Genomic DNA, 10,707 nt, shown 5'->3' on the forward strand with positions numbered 1-10,707 from the left:
AATGGAAAAATACAATGTTTTATGGGTTCCTTATTTTTCTTTTAATAAAGAGAGGGAAAGAACAAAATTATAGCTCCAACACAAAAATTTTACCAAAATTTTATAATATATATATATATATATATTATAAAAATTCTAATACAAGCCAAATTTTAAAACAAATCAAACTTTGATCAAATATACTTAATTTGTATTCTTCAGATTTTGTCTTAATTGTTAGTATCTTTGTTGGGCTAAGAGCAAATACTAGAAGGGGTGATTAGCATTTTTCTTGAAGCTACAGTTTTAACTACAGAAAGAGATGAATGAAAATTAATACAAGTAATGAATAAAGAGGTGGGTCACAAAGTTAAAAAAATTAAAGAAAATGGACATTGCTATTCTTCATTTATCTCATTTTATCCTTAATTTCAAGAAAATCTCTATTCAGTCTTCTCTTATATCACAAATGAGATGAAACAGTTTTTCATACTACATTCTGTATTTGTCCAACATACATGAATCGAATCCAAAACAGTCAATACAGTACAATTGTCAACAAGATTTTAATCACAAAACTTAATTTAATTGGACAACTATTTTTCTTTTCTCCAGGGTTTGAGTTGTTCCCTAATGGGTCCAATTTTGTGCCCTCTTATCACATGTTTGATCTGCTGCTTTGATCATGATAGTGATAGGGCCTTCCCCGTTAAATAATGTGGTTAACATTAAAAAAGACAAAAACAAGATAAATACTCTTAAGTATAAAAGAAAAAATAATTATTGATTATAAAAAGCAATTATCTTGGGGATGTGACTACTTTTTCAGGTAACCAACAAGCCGTTTCCTTGTTTATAACACCCCATTACTCTGCACATGCAACCATTTGCATACACAAATATAACAATTCCCATTAGTCCAATTAAAAATATAAACCCTTCACCTTATTCAAAACCTGAAAATTATTAGTAAAAAAGCTTATAATTGAACTCATATACATAGATAACTTTATCTCTCTGCCAAGATTCCTGTTTAGTCCTTACAGGAATTCTTGCAACCTATTTCATTCATTGGCCATAAAAAAATTTCTTGCAAAATATTCAGGATAAATAAAACTGTTCAATTTTGTAGGTATAAGATATGTGAGAGTGGTGCGCTGGAGATTGATGCATACACAAACAAGACAAGAGATCCTAATATGACTGAAAAACTATTATCTCCTCCTTTTGACATAAACTAATTCAGTATAAATTAAATTAATGCCAAGTTGGTCATTGCAGTTTTTTGTTTAGCAATTGAAAGAAAAGGAAAACCTTCCAACTTAGTGAAAAAACTGAAATACTAATTTAAAAAGACTTAAATGAATTATAAATGATAACTCATTCTCTCTGCCAATATTCCTATTCAGTTCTTGTAAGATTTCTTGAAACCTATTTTGCTTCCTCTGGCTCAAAATTTTTTTTTTTCATTCCAAGCAGTTTTTTTTTTGTTTACTTAAAGTACTGGAACTCAATCAGAAGAAAAGTGGGTCAGGTTCCAATTTTTGTATTCATTGGTGTGTTTGTGCATGTGTTGATATGTGTAAGTGTGTCAGACTCTGGCACACATTTTCTCTCTTCCTCTCTCTCCTTTCTTTTCTTTTCTCTTCTTTCTCTCTCTCTCTCTCTTGAGTTGTGTCAATCATGTATTAAACCAGGCAATCTATTATTCTCTTTTTACACCTTTTTTTTTTTCTGTTTTCTGCAAAATTTCAGCAACTCCTCCTCAAGCTTTGTTTTTTTCTCTTCTCTTCGTCATTAAAGGTCACCTTTTTTGACTCTTGGTGATGGGTTGGGTTGTATCCTTTATGTGACTAAAAACCAACCCAAAGTTTTTCAATTTCACACTTCTTTTCCTTTTCCGTTTCCATTTTGAGTTTTTGTTACTTGATATGTGAAGGGGTTTCTCCATGAACTGCCGAACGCCCTTCATCATTTCTTGGTTTAGTCCTTTTCTTATCTGGGTTTGGTGGATTTTTTTTGGTATTACATTTTTTTCCCATTTGTTCTATTCAAGTTGTACCACCATTATTGTTGTTACTACTAATTATTGTATTCATCTCATATAATTTAACTTTCTTTCTTAGAGGGTCTATGATTAATGTGTTTTTTTTTAATAAATCTCTTCTGGGTTGTTGTCTGAACTGTTGTTTTTCATCTCTTTATTTGTTAAACTAATATTTAAGAGCCCAAAAAAGCTGCAGTAGAGCAACCACACTAATCTGCATCTTGTACAATTTATTTCTCTCTTTAAATCTTAAGCCTTTTTATGGTAACAAAATCATAACCCCATTCTTCCATCTATATGTGTTGTCAAATATCTCATCTTTGATTCTTGATTCTTTGTTTCAAGTTGCGGTTTTTTTTAGAAGAACACTTTTTTTCCTTAATCTGGGTATTGACTAAAATTCTTTGTTTTTCAGTTTCTTTCATTCAAGGTCTCTTGTATTCTCTGGTACAGAATCTTTTAGTTTCTTTGTCTGGGGTTTTTGTTCTGTGAGTAATGCAAATTGGAGGCACCCAAAATGGCAAATCTTGTTCCAGGGGTCCTTCTGAAGCTTTTACAACATATGAACACAGATGTGAAGGTTGCTGGCGAGCACAGGTCATCTCTACTGCAAGTAGTGAGCATAGTTCCTGCACTAGCAGGAGGTGAGCTGTTCCCCAACCAAGGCTTTTACCTTAAGGTTTCAGATTCATCTCATGCTACATATGTATCTTTGCCTGATGAACATGATGATTTAATTCTTAGTGATAAGATCCAACTAGGTCAGTTTATTCATGTTGACCGGTTAGAATCGTCTTCACCGGTTCCTATAATTCGTGGGGTTAGGCCGGTCCCTGGGCGACACCCTTGTGTAGGGAGCCCTGAGGATATTGTTGCAACTCATTCTCTTGGGTTTCTTAATAATGGTATTAAAAGTGCCTTGGGTTCAAAAGCTGGAGAGAAAGTTAAGTCACCATCAAAAGCAGCGTTAGGTAGTGGTCACGGTGGAGAGAAAGAGAAATCTGTTGGGAGTAGATCAAATGGTGGTGCAAAGGAGGATCAATTGGATAAGAAAGCTACTTCTTTGACTAGATCGAAGTCTCAATTGACTAAAGCAGCATTGAGTTTGGATATGAAGAAGGAAACTTTGGGGAAATTTAAGGCACTAAATTCACGGTCAATTCCTTCTTCCCCCACAAGTTGTTACTCATTGCCAACTTCTTTTGAGAAATTTGCCACTGGGATTAAGCAGCAGGCAGAAATAAAGGGGATGAGAAAAGGAAGTCCCAAGGTGGGATCTATGGAGAAGGCAAGTTCTTTGCATGGGGTAAGTCCAACTGGAAAAAAGGTGCCCGTGATGAAAACCTTGGTTCATGGGATTGAATTAGGGGCCAAGGCTTTGAGAAAGAGCTGGGAAGGGAATATGGATGTGAAGGGTAGGGACCATTCTAAACTGAGGGCTGCCAAGCATGATCCCAAGGGAGAATCTCGGAGTACTTCTGTAAGTTTTCTTGTTCTTGAATTTTAATTCTTGGAAGTATATATATTTAGTCTAATTTATATATACTGGTAATTTCGCTGTCTGTTGCTTCTAACTCTAGAATGTAAGGAAGGTTTTTTATTTTTATTTTTTATGAATAAAACATAAGGAAGTTTAAAATATGAGATAATAGAATGTATTTGGTTCCTTTATCTTATCTCAGTTTTTACGGTTTTCTTGTTCAATTTGTGGACCGGTATTTCTTGAAGGACATAACTTAAGATGATGCTTGGACTCTGGTTTAAACTTAGGATATGGCATACATGTTTGACCTGGGTCTGTTTGATTTGTTGTTAGTTTTTCCTTTTATTTGGAGGTACGATGTCCATAAGTGCTTGATATGTGTTAGACATGGGTACATTGGGCACGTAGAAAAGTTTAAGCAACACAAAATAACTCAATCTCTTTTTTTGGAATGTGATTAAATGAGTTTAAGCATTGAATATGACTTCTGTCCTATATTATCTTTGATGCCAGAATGTTTTAGAATTTGGAAAACACATGTATTATTTCTGCCCTGTCTCAGTGTCTTTTCTCGTCAAGCTGTCTTTTTGGCCCTTCATCTTTCTGTTTGAAATGTGGATGCCAGGCTCCTAGAAAGAGCACATCAAGTGAAAAGTTGCCATCCAAGGAGGAGAATAAGTTCCAAACATCTACCAGGTCATTAAAAGAGGAGACTAAATCGCAGGTGTCAACTAAGAAAGTCATGGCAAGTGGAATGTTGGATGACCAAGAGAAACCAAACAAGCCAAGAACTTACGTTGGGAAGAAATCTGGAGAACTAACTAATAATGCTGCCCTGGGGAACTTGGTTAAGGTTCCGATAAATAGTAAAAGATTGACAGATGGAAGTGTTTCATGGGTTTCACTCCCCTCTTCTCTTTCAAGGCTTGGAAAGGTATGAACTTATGACTCTTTGGATCTTGACGACTTTCTTCGCTTTTATATGAAAGTATCTTTTAAGGGTTATCATGCTGTTGCAAAAAGGTAGTATTTGCTATTAGCAAATTCCTTTGAAGAAAAATACCAAGTACAGATCTAATTAAAGCTATTTATATATAGTGCAGAAAAGTGTTCAAAATTTTCATTTTCCAATGGTAGTTTGCAAAAATATAGTAAATAGAATCTAAGATAATTGAGTCTGAGGCATTGCATAAATGGCTTGTGCATCAGGCCCTTAAAACATTTTATGATTAAATCTATGATAAATGGCTTGTGTACAAGCAAATGGACTGACCTTTGTTCTGTGTAGCTGCTTTCCTTTCCCCTTAGGCATCAACTTTTAGAATGTTATCTTGAATTGATGCTTATGATTGATATTTACTATATTTACTCAGTGTGAATTTGATTTTTTGGTAGTTACTGGGCTATGTGGTTAATAATAAACTTTTTGCATGGCTAGAACATCCGTTAATTGATGCTTAAGGCTCATAGATCATCATGAATAGTTTATTGTGTTTGTATTGACAGTTTAATTCACATTTTGGCTTTGTGAAATATATTGTTCTTTTTTCCATTCCTCATTTGATTTCATGTTGTTGCTACAGGAGGTCATGAAACACAGGGATGCAGCACAAACAGCTGCGATAGAAGCTTTACAGGAGGCTGCTGCTTCAGAGAGCTTGCTTCGATGTTTAAGGTATGACTATTTAACAATGTAAAAATTGTTGGCTTAGAAAATGATATGAATTGGCAGTAAAAGCTTAAGTCTCTCTTAGTTTCAAAACCAGGAAACATTAATTATATTAATTTGATTCTCCATGTTACCTTGGTCAAACTTTTTAATATTGTACACAACTTGTAGAATTCTAAAAATTATAAGTCTTGGCTCTGAAGGCTGCATGTGTTAACTTTTGTTTGTCGTCCATCAAGTTAGAATTACTGCACCAGAAAATTTTCACTCTATACATTCCATGATCGATTGTTTTCCTCCTCCTTTTGGATGTCTTTGATCTAGTCTCTTGGAGCTTAGAATGGTGTGGTTAATTGTTTTACCCCTGCATTTCCTTTTAATCAATACTTCTTTGTTAGTTGAACTTAATTATCAATAGCTTATGAGGAAGAATGGAAGATTTTTGGAAAAGAGTCAAGAAGCTAAAATTTCTTGAAGTTTGAGCAATTTGAAATGAGTAAATGCTTTGGGATGGAATTTGTAGTTCTTTAACTGTTTTCATGAGGGAAGAAAAATGAAGGGCAATATTCATGCAAAATTTTTACAACTGACTGCAGGTATAGGTAAAAAACTCGAAAACCAGAGGGTCTAACATTTCTGGGCACCTGGGTGGATTTGTCCATGATTGTAATGAACTTGTTCTTGCATGGTAGCTAGGCAAAGGATAAGGCCAATGCTTTTGATCTTTAGATCGATCGGCCTTTCTCTTTTTTTTATCTCACTTTTCAAATTCTAAGAGTGCAAGAAACTAACAAGGAATTGGGTTTTCCAGGTAGTACTAGATAAGAGTGTCTTTGGACTTTCAGTAGCTTTATTTCAGCCTTATAGGTAGCAGGTTTACCAAATGAACTGGTTGACCCAACTTACATATTAGTTTTCTTTAAGCTCATCCACCAACAGAACCCAGTGAAACCCAGTTTTAACATTCTAGTTTGATTGCCTAGCAACCATACATTAGCAACTCAAACCTTGTCTTCATTGGGATTGCAAACAGTTGAGAATTAAGAATCGATGTGCAGTTGGCATGATTTCTTGCTTTCGTTATAAGAGGGTAGAAGAAATTTTTAGTTTTTCAATGGGACACCTAAAGTACATAATTGGCACATATCTCATCTCAAGGTGGAGAATTAAGTTGTAAATTGTTACCTTGACATTGTCTCAAGTAAATTTATACATTTGTCTTGTTAAATTCCATAAGGAAAATTATGTTAATTAGGCATGAAATAGTTCACAAGTTGGGCCATTGCTTTGGCCTTTAGATCAAAATCAGAGAGATGGAACCATAATGGTTTATGTGGTATTTGGCATGTCAGCTTTCTCTTGCCATGCCCATGCCCAGAAAATAAGTTCTGTTCTATCACTGTTGTGTGTTCTTTAACTAAATGAGTGAGGTTTTCAAGGTTTTATTTGGCCTGATGTTGTTCTATGAGAGCTATTTATGTTTGTCTGTATCATTTGAGTTCTTGATGGTTAGCTTTTCAGAAGACTTTGTTTCTTTCCTATCCGTATGAAGCTCTTGAGTTCTTGATGGTAATGGGTCTTTATGGAGATTAGTTGGCTGGAGAAAGACCTTGCAGTTGATTGCTTTAAGATTCTTGTGTATAAGATTTGTTTGCAAGTAGTGATGCTTCATGGAGAATGAAGAGCAAACCTTTGGAGTTAGGACTGTTGCATATTAAGATATGCGTTGAAAACTCCCCATGTTAAAACGGTTAACATAAGGATTTGGGTCACATGACATAGTTTGGACATGTCAAATTCATTACTAATCCCAGTTTGATTGATTTAAGTTGTAGTGTTGCTCAATATAAACTACAAGCAACAAAATTAATGCAGACACTTTTTAAATATTAATTATAGCAATGTTTTCTTTATACTTTATGTGTTAGGTAAATACAGCTTTGGTGGCTTTAAAAGAAATTGCTGTCATATATTGCATCCAGTGGCTTTGAAATTTGAACAAGCTAAGTTGATTCAATTGGTCACCTGTTTGATCTGGTTCATGACCTTTCTTTGAAAATGGTCAAATAGTCAAAGTCAGAAATTCACAATTAAACAGGTTCAGAGTAATCTGGTTTCAACTGGACTTGTTTAAGTGATTGCCGGTATTACATTATTATTATTATTATTATTATTATTATTATTATTATTATTATTATTCCTGTAATGAGTAATTTTCAGGGCTGTAATCAAGCTAGGCAGAGCCCAGCCAACCTTCATGCTATTAGGGATATTTTTTAAAATTATTAAAATTTTTATTTATCATTATACTATTTAAATGATATATGAAAGAATGAAATTAAGTAATTTGATAGATGATAACAATAATTGGTAGAAAGGAATTCTAAATCATATTAACTATTATGATATATAATAGTTTAAAAGTTGAAGTTTTAAATATTCTAAACTGAATCAATAGTAATATTCATGTTAAATATTCTTTTGAATAATCATTTATATAAGTACCCAAACATGTAAAAAATAAATCTCTGAAATTTTTATTATCCATCACTTTCTGTGGCTATCAAACAACAATTTTTTTTTGCTAGGTGCTTCTGTTTTCAACAAACTTTCTTTTCCTTCTCCATTTTTTTATGCATGTTAAGCTAATTATATGACCAAATAGTGTTAGATTTCACGTGATAGAAGGACTTATTCACCTATTCATAAAGTGCAGCAGGAAAATTAGAAGCTTAGGGGGTCTTTGGATTGTGCACCAAAGTGTGATGGGGCATTTTTCCTTTTCAGGCCAATTAATTCACTCCCTCTGATGTTTGTTTAAGTAGAAAAAACAGAGAATGAGGTGTCAATGGTTAGTGCGTATTGGTACTTACAACTTTATTAGAAATTTTTTAATGAAGTTTATGCTTAAGATGTTTTCTCGTGCAAAGCAATGTGGTTTAATAAGTGGGTCATCTTTAAAAGACAAAGAAGTTTAGTCTTAAATGTCAAAGAACCTTAGGGATCCCAAAGGGTAATGAAGGGCTGGACTCGAGGGGTGGCCTTGGATCTCTAATACTGATAAGTGCGCCTCTTGGCATTTTGGAATAGGTTGGAGATTTTTTGATGCAGAGCTTTAGATCTAATTGTGAGTCAGATTCAGTTTTGCCAGTGTATTTAATTACTGTTAGCTTTGTAGATAAAAGAGACTTTGACTTGGTAGAATAACAGGATCCAAATATAAAATTTCATAAAGCTGCAAGCAGAACTCACAACAATGATAGCATATTGCAATATCCCAGCTTAAAAAAGGACATGGTGGATGGTGGGGTTTTATGCCACTTCTAGAGATCTGTTAAAAAACAATGAATTTTAGGTGGGGAGTCGAAAGGGTGGGGGGAGGGAAGAGATACAAGACAGCTTTGATGAAACTGTAAGTATAATTGTGGGATAAAAGTAATGCATGTTAGAAAGTGAAATTATTGTAGATTTTTGGTAGTATTTAGTGATACGTTTTATGATCTTCCCTAATCTTTTGTAGTACATTTATAACTGATTGTGCTTTGCTTTCCTATGTGACATATTGGAATACTATTTTGTCTTGCAGCTTATATTCTGATCTTACTACTTCTGCCAAGGAAGACAACCCTCAGCCTGCGGTGGATCAGTTCTTGACCCTCCATGCAAGCTTGAATAATGCTCGCATGATTGCAGATTCTTTATCAAAAACTATTCCAGTCGGTTCATCCCCGGAATCTGAAGGAAGCCCATCAGAAGAGGCAGTGAAAGTCGCATCGGATAGACGGAGATATGCAGTCTCGTGGGTGCAAGCTGCACTGGCTACCAATTTGTCATCCTTCTCTGTATTTACCAAAGAACCTAATTCAATGCTAAGTCATGCTTCAGCTTCTGTACAAAGCCAGAAGACTATTCCTGCCAATCAAAACATATTAGTTCTAGAAAATTCTGCTAAGAATGCTTCTGCAAAAGCCCAAGGGAAAACTCGTCCAGTAGTTATCTCTAAGCTTGTAGCACAGGGTGTTCTTCGCAAAGCAGGGGATGGTTCAGGCCTTGGTCCAAAGGCACCGGTCCAACCACCACCAGAATGGACAAGGGGCAATGGCCTTGATGAGGCTGCTGACTTAGCTGAAATGTTGCGAATGGAATCCCAGGATTGGTTCTTAGGATTTGTGGAGAAATTCTTGGATGCTGATGTGGACACATCTGCTTTATCAGACAATGGTCAAATAGCTGGGATGTTGACACAACTCAAGAGTGTCAATGACTGGTTGGATGAAATTAGTTCAAGCAAAGATGAAGAAGAGACACCCAATGTTTCATTGGAGACAATTGATAGGCTAAGGAAGAAAATATACGAGTATCTTCTTACACATGTTGAATCTGCTGCTGCTGCTCTAGGTGGTGGATCACAGCCGTCACCATGCACCCGCACAGTTGAAACAAAAGCAAAAAAGTGACTTGGCTAGCCTACATGAAATGCACATATGCAGTGTTGATGCACAGCAGTTAGGCCCCTCATCCAGCAAAGGTGGGAGGAGCTTACTAATTTATCATGTACATAAATCCTACATGGGTTCGAGGTGTAGATGCAGTAGTCATATCAAAAGAAATGTGTTTGATGCAAAGTGCAGGTGTTTTCTTTTCTTTTTCCTTGGAAAAAAAGAAAAAAAAAAGATCACATTGTTATTGGTTGCCTGAAATTATACAAATGAAAACAGTCTGAAGAGTTGGGAGGGAGCTTTTTCTATGTCCAACTTGAATATGTAACTTTCAAAATTCATTTCAGAATCGGAAAAGTTATTCTAAAAATCCGAGTTCCCTTGGCAGTGCAGTAGCAGTCGAGATGCAGGATGTCAAATTTTAGTTTCAGTTGATAGGCATTGCATTCTAGACAGTACATAGCATGACTGTCAAATAAATATTGTATCTGTGATCTAACTCTTCCTTAGCCCGTCTTTTGTATGTATGGTTAGAAATCTTTGCACAAAAGCAAAGACTTGCTTGTTTAGTTAATGGGTTGGTCAGCCCTTCCATTTTGGTAGGTATTTGTGATGAAGGAGATTGTAAAAAGAATGGCTCATCCATCTAGTATGAAAAAAAATGAGTAGTTAACCCTGGCATTAACATCTGAACAAGTGACTATTAGCAGAATTTGCATATTTGTTCGGAGAATTGCTTGTTTCTACTTCCATGAAGTCTGCATTAGGTCTCTTACATCACTTTGTTAGAATAGATAGGTCTTCTCTATTTATTTAACTACGCAAAGCACTCGTTCCAATTGATTACCGATCACAATATCATTTTAATAAAAATGTTACAGCAAGATTCATCATAATAAATTACTGTAATATAACGATGTAGAATTGTAAGAATTCATCTTAATTAGATTGAATTGTTAAGAAAACATTTGAAAGATGATGGTCAGGAATCGAATATGCAGGCTAGTTGCTGCATTTTATCCTATTCTCAGCATCCATGTCCTGTGCGTCCTTCGGTCTGTGGAAGCAATTAATGTTCACACCACATAAC

General features: G+C 35.0%; 1 protein-coding gene across 4 annotated transcripts; it reads left to right on the forward strand.

The window, feature by feature from the left end:
* The first annotated feature begins 1,589 nt into the window (after positions 1-1,589).
* Positions 1,590-9,987, forward strand: LOC18602441 (GPI-anchored adhesin-like protein, putative (DUF936)). 4 transcript variants are annotated; one of them, XM_088805518.1, is made up of 6 exons: positions 1,590-2,001; positions 2,442-2,670; positions 2,771-3,506; positions 4,135-4,443; positions 5,093-5,184; positions 8,765-9,987. In XM_088805518.1, exons 2-6 carry the CDS (start codon positions 2,522-2,524, stop codon positions 9,633-9,635), a joined length of 2,157 nt encoding a protein of 718 aa, XP_088661644.1. In that variant the 5' UTR covers positions 1,590-2,001; positions 2,442-2,521; the 3' UTR covers positions 9,636-9,987. The 4 variants fall into 4 exon arrangements, with proteins under 4 accessions (XP_088661644.1, XP_017974909.2, XP_017974908.2 ...); XM_018119420.2 differs by having other exon boundaries at positions 1,590-2,670; XM_018119419.2 differs by having other exon boundaries at positions 2,442-3,506.
* The last annotated feature ends 720 nt before the right edge of the window (positions 9,988-10,707 follow it).

Source organism: Theobroma cacao, chromosome 4, assembly GCF_053813885.1.
Source record: "Theobroma cacao isolate CCN51 chromosome 4, ASM5381388v1, whole genome shotgun sequence".
Lineage (NCBI taxonomy): Eukaryota > Viridiplantae > Streptophyta > Magnoliopsida > Malvales > Malvaceae > Theobroma > Theobroma cacao.